Source organism: Ranitomeya imitator, chromosome 3 (genome assembly GCF_032444005.1).
Source record: "Ranitomeya imitator isolate aRanImi1 chromosome 3, aRanImi1.pri, whole genome shotgun sequence".
Classification (NCBI taxonomy): domain Eukaryota; kingdom Metazoa; phylum Chordata; class Amphibia; order Anura; family Dendrobatidae; genus Ranitomeya; species Ranitomeya imitator.
Genome location: NC_091284.1, coordinates 512612303 through 512627142, shown reverse-complemented (window position 1 = coordinate 512627142; position 14840 = coordinate 512612303). Strand labels below are relative to the sequence as shown.

At 37.0% G+C, this 14840-nt stretch overlaps 1 protein-coding gene across 12 annotated transcripts in view; it reads right to left on the bottom strand.

Annotated features, from left to right (window-relative positions):
* ABI3BP (ABI family member 3 binding protein) overlaps positions 1-14840 on the bottom strand; it is a 746713-nt gene that overhangs the window by 139366 nt on the left and 592507 nt on the right. For 11 of the 12 annotated variants that reach the window (XM_069757702.1, XM_069757705.1, XM_069757707.1 and 8 more), the window contains 2 exons: positions 14604-14675; positions 12610-12681 (listed from right to left, as the gene is read on the bottom strand). In XM_069757702.1, coding sequence (XP_069613803.1) covers positions 12610-12681; positions 14604-14675 — 144 coding nt within the window. Of the gene's footprint in view, positions 1-1342; positions 1415-5208; positions 5287-9862; positions 9932-10334; positions 10398-12609; positions 12682-14603; positions 14676-14840 lie in introns of all 12 variants that reach the window. The other variant, XM_069757710.1, reaches the window with a different exon arrangement.

The following is a 14840-nucleotide window of genomic DNA, read 5'->3' as shown; positions in this document are numbered from 1 at the left end:
AGAGAATGAACAGCACACATCAGTGCTATGATTTTGTTATATTAGCCATGATCACAGGAGATTAACTCAAAGATGGAACATATTAATGATGAAGTGTTAGTTCATGATCTTCTCCCCGTGAAGAAGCTACATGAGTTAGCGACACACATTGGGACTTTTTGGGCTTCAGTACACTCCAGGTTGTAGTAAGTATTGGTCTGATTGTGTACATTTTCTGCAGCTATCAGCATGGGTTAATGTGTGATAATGCAAATTGCTTACAGCAATTGTTTTCCAAATTTGGGGTCTCTATTTTAGACTTTAAATTGTTTTGTATTTTCCCCTTCCTTTTTTCCATGATTGTGCAATATTTGTGCTGCTATAAATTGATTTAAATGGGTTGTCTAGGAGGCATACGTATCGCGGCTATTCACACATTGGCCGGATGCTTTTGTATTTTTGCATCATTTTATTTTCTTGCCATTGCTGGCTTATTTACATGGGAGTTGTACTTATTGAATTGAGGATTTATTATTTTTATGGGACTTTTTAGGCCTCATTACACTTCGGGTTGTGGCAAGTATATGTCTGTGAACATTTTCTGCAGCTATCAGCATGAGTCAATGTGTGATAATGCAAATTGCTTACAGCAATTATTTACCAACTTTGGTGTCTCTATTTTAGACTTTTCAGTTGTTTTGTATATTTTTTCCTTTTCTCCCTCTTCCTTTTTTTTTACTTATGCTGCAATTGTGCTGCTATAAATTAATTTAAAGGGGGTCGTCTAGGAGGCACACATATTGCTGCTGTTCACACATTGGCCGGATGCCTTTCTATTTATGCATCTTTTTTTCTTGCCAGTGCCGGTTCATTTGCATGTCAGTTGTACTTATTGAGTTGAGGATTTAGCATTTTTGTTAGCCCGTTTATTTATACTTTATTGGGAGTTTGTGCATGTCTATATATGCTTCTTATGGATGTTTTTTTAAATGTTTTTATGTTTTTTGCACTTTGTGTTCTCAATAAAACCCTTTTTCACTTGTTATGTGGGGTTATGTGCACTTTTATTTGCGCTGTCTTTTTCTATTTTTGCTCATTACATGTTTTCATGGGCAAAATTATTATTATTATTTTGTAACTATTATGGGTGGTGCCCGCTAATTTCTCTTTTCAATACTTAAGAGATCACCTTATTACCTTTTTTTGAATTTTCATGAAGGTTGTCTATTTATTGTATCAGTTTCTGAGTTTTTTTTTACACATTCTCAAAAATGGCTGAAAATTTGCAATTCCAGATTGTGGACCTTTAAGAGTGATGGAGCTATTGAGAAGAGATGGAATAAAAAAAATGTAAATGTTTTACCAGGTTCTTCATGAATCCGAGGGGTTGGTTTGGGTTTTTTGATGGTTGGTGTTGAAACCTTTTGCGTTGGCACTGTAAAAAACCCAATTAGAAGTCTGTTCACATACACCAAACATGTCTAGGTTATTTTTTATCTAAGTGGTGAAAAAAAATTCCAAACTTTGCTAAAAAAAAAAAAATTGCGCAATTTTCCGATACCCGTAGCATCTCCATTTTTTGTTTGAGGGCTTATTTTTTGCATGCCGAGCTAACGTTTTTAATGATACCATTTTGGTGCAGATACGTTCTTTTGATCGCCGGTTATTGCATTTTAATGTAATGTCACGGCGACCAAAAAAATGTAATTCTGGCTTTTCAAATTTTTTTCTCGCTACGCCATTTAGCAATCAGGTAAATCCTTTTTTTATTGATAGATCGGGAAATTCTGAACGCGGCGATACCAAACATGTGTATATTTGATTTTTTTTATTGTTTTATTTTGAATGGGGCGAAAGGGGGGGTGATTTAAACTTTTATATTTTTTTTTATATTTTTCATATTTTTTTAAACATTTTTTTTACTTTTGCCATGCTTCAATAGCCTCCATGGGAGGCTAGAAGCTGGCACAACTCACTTGCCTCTGCTACATAGAAGTGATGCACAGATCACCTCTATGCTGCAGAATTACTGCATTGCTATGAGCACCAACCACAGAGTGGTGTTCATAGCAATCCAGCATCAACAACCATAGAGGACTCAAGGAGACCTCTGGTTGTTATGTCGATGCATTGCTGACCCCCGATCATGTGATGGGGTTGGCGATGAGCGCATTTACGGCCGCTGTCAGTGTTTGACAGCGGCATTTAACTAGTTAATTGCAATTGCGGGCACATGTCAGCTGTTCAAAACCGCTAAAGCCCGCATCAAAGCAGGGGATCTGACCTCGGATGTACTATCCCGTCCGAGGTCAGAAAGGGGTTAAAATACAACTATATTTCCTGTTTTTAATATAAAATACAGCAAACTTTTGTTAGGAATATGTTGGGAATGAGAAGTAGAAAGAGTTAAATTAGTTCTCCTTGTCTATTGCTGGTTAATCATGGTAGTTAAACCACTTCTGATTAGCTACTTGTAAGCCAACTGGCAGGTGTTTAATAGCTGGTTTACACAGGATGACCACACTTCTATACTCAAAGAATGATCATTAAAGGGAACCTGTCACCATTTTTTTCATTTATATACTATGCCCATCACCTTTAAGATCATAAGAATGAGGATCATGCAATCCTTTCCTTTCCTTAGACTTGCCCCTTCACACCTCCAAAAAAATACCTGTGGAAGTGCTAGCAGGCGCAAAACGGCCATCGTCAAGCTTCTGCCAACTCCCGTCCTCACTCCCCTGGCCAACATGCTTTTTTACTACTAATAAAGAGCAGAATTTCTACAAAAGACCGGTGAGTGCTATCTGCTTTTCTTTGGAGGATTAATAATAATATTAGCAAATATCTCCAATTAGAAATGTAGTATAGTTTTTCTGATTCGCTATGTCTCTTTCCTCATGTTCAGGCATTGCAGGAACTTATATAGTTGGCTCCTATTAGTCGCAACCATGGATATACCTAAGCTACTGCAATGCTCTGGGAATGAGGTAAGCGACATACTCAGAAGAACTATACTACATTTCCAAGTGGAGCTATCTGCTAATATTATTATTACACCTACTGTATATTTGGACATATCAATATATACACACATACAGAATTTTGGAGATAGGAATACCCCTTTAATGCCTATGTAATGCTGTTTATAACAGGTATCCAATTATATCTTGAAAAGCAGATTAGTAATAACAAATGTTAGTTATGGGAAACCCAGAAACAGGCGAAAGCTCATATACCTAGAACATTGCAGAAACACATGAACGACTCACTTTAAAATACAACATTAATTCGACCCAAGATAGGGTAGTAGCCATAGGTTAGTAGCAACATGGCAAAACTGTTGAAACATAACTTGTGATTTTATGCCCAGGAGTATCCAAGTGTCCATTAATGTTTCTGATCAATGGAACATGCCAAATACCAACTGTTCACATGCTTTCGGGTAAGATGTGAGGACCTTTGTGGCTTTTACTTATTAGTTACATTGTGGGCATAAAACAGTCATGGCTAAAAGTTTTGAGACTGACACAAAACAAAGTTAACAAAGTTTGATGCTTAAGTGTTTTTTTTATTTTAAGTCAGATGTTTCTATGGTTACTGAAATGCAATTATCAGCATTTTATGGGTTTTTAAACTTTTATTGACAGATTCATCAAATTTATGCAAAGACTCAATATTTACAGTGCAAACCCTTATTTTTCAAGACTTCTGAAATTCGTACTGGCAAACTGGATATCACATCTGGACCATATCACATCTGGACACAATTTCTGTGTTTTTGATTGTCCACCAGCTTTATGAGGATTGACCACAGGTTGTAAATGGGATTGGGATCTGGGGAGTTTCCTGGAAAGGGGCCAAAAATGTCATTCTTTTGTTCAATGATCCACTTAGTTTTCACTTTTGCTTTGTGACATGGTGCTCTATCAACCTAGAAAAAGCAATATTTATCCTCAGATTTCTCCAGGATTGTTGGAAAAAGTTGTGCTCTTTGATGATGTATCAATACCATTCTTTATTCCTGGCAGTGTTTTTAAGAAAAATTAGGAGTGAGCCCACTACCTTGGATGAAAAGCAACTCCGAACATAAAAGGTCTGAGGATGATATACTGTTGGCATGACATGACTCATGGTAGTGCTCACCTTTTCTTCTCTGGACATTCTTCCAGAAGTAGTCTGGAGAGGGCATTATCAGAGAAAATAACCCGAGTACCCATCTATCCAGTCATTGTACTTTCTGCAGAATGTCAGTTGGTCCTTGAAATTTCTGTTGAAGAGAAGTGGCTTCTTTTCGGCCCTTCTTGACACCAGGCTAGCCTTCAAAAGCCTTTGCCTCAATGTTCACGTAAACGTGTAAGGGGGGTGAGAAGAATACGCCGAGTAAAAAAAGAATAAAATTATATAGAAAGTTTGATTAATGTTTTAATGTTCTTAGTGTTTATATAAATTGTATTTTATCCTTATGGCATGTTTGTGTCTTGGTTTCCTGGAGGTTTTACTTCAAATCCATCCCCGGGGATTCGGGAGGGCTGTCCATAGGGAAACCATTATAAGGCATAGATATATAGTTTAGCAGCAGTTAGCGTAAGATATAGTTAATGCTTGGGAATAGACCATAAACTGGGAGGGGTTAGATTAGATAAAAAGGTGAAGAACATCCTATTTTGGTGTTCTGTGAGGAAGTCTGAGACAGTGACACATTCGAGTTCAGTGGATACATACACGGTGAAGGGTCCTGTCAGCTTCAAGTCTTCCAAACAATATGAGGACACATCTGAAGTCTCACGCATGTTTCGGGGAGGTCCAGAGAATAGGACCCAGAAGTGGCATTAGATTCCATGACTCTTTCTGGGTCCAATCTAGCAATCTAGAGTTTATGCAAATTGCCACTATAAAAACTGAAACAGCAAACTTTCTGAAAACCAAAATTTGTGTCAGTCTCAAAACTTTTGGTCATGACTGCAACAGTAAAGTTTAAAAATGGCAAATCTAGTTCAAAATATTCTCCTGCAATATTGATGCAAAAAGAAGGGAAAAAAATCACTATAATGCAGGAGCCAATTTTCCTTGGGTTTGCAACCCATTTCCATTAATCTTATATGTCAAGGAAGACTTTCAGAACCCTTTAAAAACTGTTTTAAATAAATTTACAAATTCAGCTGTCTATGGCAGAATCTCCCAGGTCTTACAGTGCAGAACCTCTTTCTATTATGATAGATAAATTACCTGGTACAGTGCCAGGGAGCCAGTTGAACTCCCCAGTAGGTCTTGATCTTATTGGTCCCTGAGTTGTTCCATTATGTGCTGAAGGAGAAACAGTAAACAAAGAGCTTCTTGAGTTCCAGATTTTTGTACATGTGGCCATTTCTTAATCCTTAATCTAGCCCATTTTGAATTTAAATTAGTTGGCCACCTTTTTAGGGCAGTTGTTTAGACTTAATTGCATGTATTTCGATCTAAGAATTGCATTTAATTACGAATTTTGCACCATTTTGCATTTACAGACTTGTTGTTTTCTTGCACAATCAACTTTAATGTTTTTGGGCATAAATCAGCTGGAAGGAGCTCATAAAAGACAGATAAAAAGAATGTTATCTGGGACCTGTCAGAATGAGCTCACTAATGGATTCTTAGGTAAAGAGGTTGGACACTTTCTTTTGTTAGTGCAGCTTTCTTCACAAAATGACCGACACTTCTCTCCACACAATGGCAGCTGAAGGAGGAGAATGTGATCAACTATGCCCATCAACCTCCTCCAATAGGAAAGCAACTTTCTTTTCTGAGGTGTTTTACAATTGGAGGAGGCTGATGGACCTGTCTGCTCAAGTAACCTTCCACCCTCAGATGATTTTCAGGCCATAACACTTGCTGATAAGGAAAAATAAAAATATTCTCCGAAGGTGGCCAACCCCTTTAAAGTTTGCAAAGGTTTTGTTTTTACCTCATCTATTTTCTCAGCTATGTCTATTATTTTTAACTTTGCCATCTGAGTCCTTGTTTCGACTAGTTGAAGATTTTGTTAGGCATTATGTACATATAGATAAATTGTAAACTGTAAAAATATTAATATTTCTACAATGGAATTTTGCACATAAAAAGCATTTATACTGTTGATTTTTTTTAAACTAACTGTAATTTACATATATTTGTAATGGAAGATGAGTATTTCAATATTATTTTTCATTGTTCCTTAGTTTTCATTAATCAATAGTTTCCTTTATGTAAGCTATGTAAGCTATATTTAATAATATTTATAGTGAATTTCTATGTATTATATATTGTATTTACTGGTATATGTATTTGTCTGGAGATTATTGTTGGACCCCCGTCTGTCAAGATGAAAACAAGACCCCATAACACCAATACTGATGCTGTGACACACACAAGCACCCTTCTTTTATCAGCATTGTGATAAGCATTTCATGTGTAAACACAGCCGTCATCAAGGACATTGCTGCCCTTACTGGTGTATGGGGCCCAATGAGCAGAAGGAAGAAGAGGAGGGTCCAGGATCAGGATTTGGCCTATTCAGTAACTGAACTTGCGTCCGAGGATGCACGTTCAGCTAAAATCCATTGCCTGTGCCGGAAGCCATCGGTTTCCTGCACAGCAATGGTTAATAGCCTCCAGCCAATTAGAAGCCAGCAGCTGAGCTAGACAAGCACGTCGCTGGCATATGATGTCACTGTCATGCATATGATGTCACTGCCATGGACAACCCCATTAATGGCCATTACATCAAATTATTGATTGTTAGGCCATAGTGATGTAGATTATACTCCAGCAAAACTGAGTCCATTCATGATAAATCTTCTGCAAATTTCTTCATATTTAATTATATTATAATGTTTCAAGCACTAATTGGTTTTAAAGGGGTCCTAGATTGATAAAGCAAGGGTTATACAGTAGTGGACAACGCCTTTAATGATGTATAGTTTAAAATATTATGAGAACAATTTTTTGCTTCCTTCAGACATTGCTTTGTATCACTGAAGTTCTATAGGAGGGGAATGGAATGAAACAAATTGATAGAGAACAACTAAACAATCAGACAACCCTTCGTCAACAGCTCTAAACATACAGAATCTATATTAAGTATTTACAGTTAATGAGTGAAATTGTTTTAATGATACAAGGGTACGTGCAAGCAATCATATGATCTGATTTGTTTTAATTGGGTTAGCTTTGACTCCATGGTTTTGACTTGGAATCTATCTTGTTTAGAATCTTCTAAATCACAGACAATTACCGAATGTTTTTCGTAAACATACACAAAACAAATCAGAAAATGTGCCACATTCTTTGAGAAGTGATCTATTTCCTAATGAAAAACCTTATGAAGTGCAGATGCTTAAATTAATTTTAAGTGCATCAATATGTGATTAAAGAGTCGAGTTTACGATATTTACCCCTAAGATTACTGTTGATATTAATATAAATTTCAGTGTTTTGGATGTCCTCTTTTTATACCTTCCATAAAGCTCATGAAGCTCAATAAAATACTTGCTTTGTTCTTTACATCTGCGTCAGAGGCTCACTCTGGAGCCTCAGTTGCAGATTCTGTAAAATGTGATGAAAATTGCATTACATGCAAAATTGACTTATATTGGGGGTTCATCAGGCACCATTAGTATCCATGATGGATCTGCCACTACATTGTGATTAAAGTTAGCAAGAGAAATTGCATCATAAATGAAAACTGACCAGTGTTTTTGTGTATACTAAGAATATACAGTATGTGTGGTGAAATATGTATATATATATATATATATATATATATATATATATATATATACAGTATATACGTGTGCAGTGGACTATGTATAGATTTATTGTGTCACTGGCAATAATGTAACATCTGTCTTGAAAAGCTGCAGGTCGCACCCAGGTGTTAATATGTATTTTCCTGGGACAAGAAGACTCTGCCCCCAATCTCACAAGGAAGTCCTGCGGGAAGCCAATAAGAAAGGTAACATTTGGCACCTCCTAGGTCTTGGAGGGGAGATGTTAATTGCGGCCTGATGGTATCTATCCGAGAGAACCTTTACACAGGGTGTCTCAAGAGAAAAATAATATATTCATTAGTAGCGTGGACCTCCAGACCAAGCTATAAAATAAGGCTGTATACAGAGAATTGTGTTCACATAATGGGTGCAGCCTGAGAAGCTGGTGTGATGCAATCTACATTCGTCCTACCCTCAGGGAGCAGAAAGCAAACTACCAGTTAGATGATTTCTGTAAGTTTCTCCTCTTTATTTTTTATACTGTTTTGCATAAGTTGTATGTCTTTTTATTATCATATTTTTATACCTTTTTCTTACTGTAAGCATTGAACTTTTTGTATTAAAGTATAAAACTTTAACAAGTTGAACCTTGAATGTTCTAAAAGAATCCATAGCCTAAGGTGTGTGAGCCTTATGAGTGGTAGACATTATTAATATTAATATTTCCGGGACTCATCGCCTGTGTATTCGGTGAGTGGTGGCAGTGTGTAAGAGCGGGCGTGTGGCCTGTGTCGGTGTGGGATTTATTCTCCCATTACAGCATAGGACAGAGGTTGAATGCTGGACTGAGAGAGGGGAGATAGATGAACCCTTGCAGGCTCAACCCCAAGTCATGTGTGAGAGTGGGCACGTGACGAATTAGTGACACCACGGAATAAGGATCCGTGACAATATGTATCTCTTAAAATATTCAAGCCTAAGCATAACCAATCCAGTGCATTGTAAAAAAAAGCCTTAAAGGAGAACTGTAATTTTAAGTAACTTTTCAGAATAAGGTGTGCGACATGGGTAATAACACTATTTATGGCCATTACAAGACCTGTATTCTGCACTTTCACCACATTGTCCTGCCCTTCTACATGCTTTATCTTTAATTTTCAATCCACTGGGAGCTGGGGGAGGAGATGAGCTGCTGTGATCTCTGTCAAATAGAGCACAGCACACAGAGAGTAATTCCTGCTTGTCATCCCCTATTTAGCACACAGAGACAATCTGCAACAGCGTGGAGTAAATTACAAAGCAGTCCTGAGCTGTCTGGGTGTGAGTGAGCTCGGGAGTGGCAAAAATGATTTGTTAGAAACCTAACCACAATGTTTCCATTGTGTCTCCCTCTGCTTGTTTTCTGTCCCTGCTCCTCACTCCACTCTCTCCATAGGGTACAATGAGCTGTGTCACATGACACTTGCAGTCTGTCTTTTCTGAGACAGATTTGAGCTGTTTTTCAGAGTGGATGGTTCAGGAGACATGGGAAGAGACATAGGTGTCTTATAATCAGGGAAGGAAGCTGATTTATCTGATAATATTTATTCAAAAACAGCTTATTAAAGTGGGTTACAGGGGGCCCTACATTAAAGCTTAAAGTCAGTGATAAATTATCTCTTGCTGCAATGCACAACAACAATTTATGACATATTTATTAAAAAAGCTTTTTTATATATATATATATATATTGCTCTGCTACATTGTTCAAGGTTGTGCAGAAGTTTTTCCCTAAAGATAAACTCTTTGCAAATAGTGAAAAGCTGCAGTCATTAGGGGTGGGGGTCCTAGTATTTCACGTTGACGATGAAAACATTAAGTATGAGAGTAGTTTTTTTTATATATAGTGGAAGCTAGTTTCTAATTTTGCAGGGCTTTTTTTAATCTATTTGTGCATCAAAAGCCCAAGAGCATTGTTTGAATGAAACAGTAATAACAGAGATTCTGACTGGAAAACTGGGCTGGAAAATTTTACAGCACAATTTACACCTCCAATTTCCAAGCTTGAGATTCGGGTAACTGTTGAAAAATAAACATTCTAAGAGTCTTAGGAAAAGAATAAAAATCCTTATAGTATGAATAAACAGAAACTGTTACATAACATGAAACAAAATTACCAGGAGGTCTAGTCCGTGGTTTGAATGACGTTTTGGGCCTTGAAGAGCTATGCTGCAATCGGTATGGTACTGAAAACAGAAAGACAATTTCCAATTAATGACAATAGCTTTCAGTTAGAGATGCTGTGATGAGTCCTTTTTTGGCCATGCAGTTCAATGCAACAAGATTGCACTGAGGATGGAATGTTGCTTCTGAAATGGAAATGTATGTTTAATGGTAAAAGAAAAAAATGATGGTTTTATTATTTTCCATGATGGTTGTGTGAAATGACAGCATGCTGAGATCTGTACATAAAAGCAGGATGATGATGGAACAAAGAATTTTGGTGAATAAAGCAATACATATTTTTAATCAAAGAATGGATGAATGTTTCAAATATGACTATGTAGCATGTCAGCTATGCATAATGGAGGTAAATGACCATATTACAAGAGAAAAAAGCCATTCACAAAAGGATGCATCTGCTGTTACCCAACGTAGTCCCTTGATTCCCATGTGAAGGTTTAGGAGTGTCCTTGGGTGCTCCTGTAGAAGCTGTTAAGAAATAATTTTAGGTTCTAAACATCAAGGTACACCTGTAATTATGTAAAGCCTCGGAAAAATTGCACAGTACTCTCATAGCATGTTTGCACGTGGCACATTTGTAGTATAACATTCTGTGACAAAAAAAATCTATTCATTGGATCTGAGTAAGGCTGTTTATCCAGCATATGCACTGATGAAAAGGGCAAATACACAAGTCTGTGAAATACGGATTACGCTGAGATCACTAAACCTGTAGGTCCCCTGACCTGAGCTAACTGCCTCATATATAGGATATATCCTCGAAATTGGTCTGGCCGGTTATTGCGATCCAAGCCAGGCCATTTTTCACGGACATCTGAATTCAGACTTACTAAAGGCAGGCTATTATTGTATTCCTTGAACAAGGCAGACACCACACCCAAGAAATATCTTAATTTATAATGAAATGTGTTTTTAGAAGATATAAATGCTTTTTCATATTAATGTCGTGACAATGTCCTAGATCAATGGACGGAATATTGCATGTACTACTACCCGATTTTGGAGCATGTTTACTTAAGAGATCACCTTAATTACCCTGTTTTTTGTATTTTCGTGAAGTTTTTTTATTATATCGGTTTCTGAGTTTTGTTACACATTCCCAAAAATGGCTAAAAAATTTGCAATTCCAGGTTGTGGGCCTTTAAGAGTGATGGAGCTATTGAGAAGAGATGAAATAAAAAAATGTAAATGCATTACCAGGATCTTCATGAATCCGAGGGGTTGGTTTGGGTTTTTTGGTGGTTGGTGTTGAAACCTTTTGCGTTGGCACTGTAAAAAACCCAATTAGAGGTCTGTTTGACTGCTGAAAGCAATGTTTGTCTACTAGAGTTGTGAATCAGAGAATGAACAGCACACATCAGTGCTATGATTTTGTTATATTAGCCATGATCACAGGAGATTAACTCAAAGATGGAACATATTAATGATGAAGTGTTAGTTCATGATCTTCTCCCCGTGAAGAAGCTACATGAGTTAGCGACACACATTGGGACTTTTTGGGCTTCAGTACACTCCAGGTTGTAGTAAGTATTGGTCTGATTGTGTACATTTTCTGCAGCTATCAGCATGGGTTAATGTGTGATAATGCAAATTGCTTACAGCAATTGTTTTCCAAATTTGGGGTCTCTATTTTAGACTTTAAATTGTTTTGTATTTTCCCCTTCCTTTTTTCCATGATTGTGCAATATTTGTGCTGCTATAAATTGATTTAAATGGGTTGTCTAGGAGGCATACGTATCGCGGCTATTCACACATTGGCCGGATGCTTTTGTATTTTTGCATCATTTTATTTTCTTGCCATTGCTGGCTTATTTACATGGGAGTTGTACTTATTGAATTGAGGATTTATTATTTTTATGGGACTTTTTAGGCCTCATTACACTTCGGGTTGTGGCAAGTATATGTCTGTGAACATTTTCTGCAGCTATCAGCATGAGTCAATGTGTGATAATGCAAATTGCTTACAGCAATTATTTACCAACTTTGGTGTCTCTATTTTAGACTTTTCAGTTGTTTTGTATATTTTTTCCTTTTCTCCCTCTTCCTTTTTTTTTACTTATGCTGCAATTGTGCTGCTATAAATTAATTTAAAGGGGGTCGTCTAGGAGGCACACATATTGCTGCTGTTCACACATTGGCCGGATGCCTTTCTATTTATGCATCTTTTTTTCTTGCCAGTGCCGGTTCATTTGCATGTCAGTTGTACTTATTGAGTTGAGGATTTAGCATTTTTGTTAGCCCGTTTATTTATACTTTATTGGGAGTTTGTGCATGTCTATATATGCTTCTTATGGATGTTTTTTTAAATGTTTTTATGTTTTTTGCACTTTGTGTTCTCAATAAAACCCTTTTTCACTTGTTATGTGGGGTTATGTGCACTTTTATTTGCGCTGTCTTTTTCTATTTTTGCTCATTACATGTTTTCATGGGCAAAATTATTATTATTATTTTGTAACTATTATGGGTGGTGCCCGCTAATTTCTCTTTTCAATACTTAAGAGATCACCTTATTACCTTTTTTTGAATTTTCATGAAGGTTGTCTATTTATTGTATCAGTTTCTGAGTTTTTTTTTACACATTCTCAAAAATGGCTGAAAATTTGCAATTCCAGATTGTGGACCTTTAAGAGTGATGGAGCTATTGAGAAGAGATGGAATAAAAAAAATGTAAATGTTTTACCAGGTTCTTCATGAATCCGAGGGGTTGGTTTGGGTTTTTTGATGGTTGGTGTTGAAACCTTTTGCGTTGGCACTGTAAAAAACCCAATTAGAAGTCTGTTTGACTGCCGAAAGCAATGTTTGTCTAATAGAGTTGTAAATCAGAGAATGAACAGCACACATCAGTGCTATGATTTTGTTATATTAGCCATGATCACAGGGGATTAACACAAAGATGGAACATATTAATGATGAAGTGTTAGTACGATATACTTCAGTTAGCTTTAGTTATGAAAACTAAGTCCAGAGTTATGTAAATTATGTGCCTAAAGAGTTCCCTTTCATAACATAGAAGTCTGAAGTAAAGTTATGACACTTCGTTCTTCTGAGATTATATAAACACATCAGGATTTCAAATAAAAAGTCAGATTATTAACAAGGACCAAGTAATACTAGTGTAGTGAACATGGTCCCAAAAAGATGGGCAATTATATAATTCAGTACTTCATTCCTCAGATTGTGCATGACCAACAGTAACAAATCTTTGGCAAAGGGCATCATTCCATATTTGACTGGTAAGTGATGTCTGGTGTAACTTGTATGCAAAAGACACTAACAGTCACATTTTGTCACCATCGATACTATCTTTTCAAACAATGGGGGACAACAACAAATTTTATGTAAATGCTTCTGCTGCTATCATGTAGTCCTGCCGTATTTATGAGCTCTGCATAACCGCTTCTCTACCACTGATTGGCAGTTTTCTGCCAATGCACAGCGAACACAGAAAGCTGCCAATCAATAGTGTGGATGGGGTTATACGGAACTCAGTTTATGATAACAGGTAGATCTCCAGCAGATAAACCAGTGATTTTATCAAAACTGTAGCAAGCAGCCCAGTAAGTGATACCTCTGGAATCAGGGTCGTTGCCTCTACATCAATCTGCTCTCACATGGGGTTGCAAAGACCTGGTAACAGGCCCTTCTAAAAAAAATAGCTAAATAATTAGTAGAAATGAACAATGGTGTCCTGCACATATACTCCTTATAGTAAAGGGGTTGGGTCTCAAAATGTGCATCCACCCACCTCTCAAACTGCTGCTGACAAATGAAAACACCTGCTATTAAAGCCCCAATGTATAAAATAAGCTAATATTAATAAGAACAAATAAACTGCTCATAGGAGTACACTATATGATAAAAATCAAGAATGGAAAGTGCTAGTGCAAAACTGACAGTAAAAGAGGATCAGTGTTAGCTGATAGATGTAAAATATAAACATATGATAAGCTGAGGATCTAAAAACAGAAAGCACACAGAATGAGACCAGGTATGCTTAATTAAGGCAAGGGTAAGATACCCCGAAATGACACTATGAAGTTGCAGTAAGACCTAATAAACAGTGATTTTCATGACCACCTTTGGCATCACTATAGTAGTAGCAATTCACCCATCACTCATACTATGTACTTCAGTATATGTAAGTAGATTAGTGTACAGGAAATCCAAACACATTAATGCAATGGATTAATGCACAGGAACTATTTAACTACACCCATATTACTGATAGATTGAAAGATAATCTAATTCTTCTTATATGTGAGAACAATTTCTTGGAGATACACAGGAAGAAGCACATCTGTTTCCAGAACAAATAGAAGGCACCAGAACTTCCTGTGTCTGGTCAGATGTCTAATTGTTACACAAAACATGCCCTCTCCCAGATTAGTGGAGCTCATAAGGAAACTGTATTTGTTGATATTTGGTGGGTATTTCCAAAATACAGTATAGGGTACCTGACAGTAAACATTTAAAGGGTACCTGTAAGAGGTTTCATGCTGCCCTTACCGCAAGCAGCATGAATTGCCAGCTGGAGGCGGCGCCGGACTAGCCTGGTCCTGGAAAGAGACCACGGCCAGATCATGAAAGTATATTTTCTCTGAACACTGGAGCCTGTCAATTTGATCATCTAGAAGTAAATATGAGCAGCACAACTATAGTAGGTAAAATATTTACCAGGCTTTGAATGAGGAGGACTTTCAGGCTTTTGTGTTGTGGGCTGATATGGTCTTTGTGTTGTGTTAGGAACTGAAAGATATAATCAATTTAGTAGTGGTAGCTATTTAATACAAGAAATCTATTATTTACTAGTCATTTTAAAGGGCCTGTCCGGTCTTAACCTACAAGTCACTCTATGTGATTGCAGACTTGTAGATCATCCCACTGTGCGCACTGTGCGCTGTGAGAATTCTG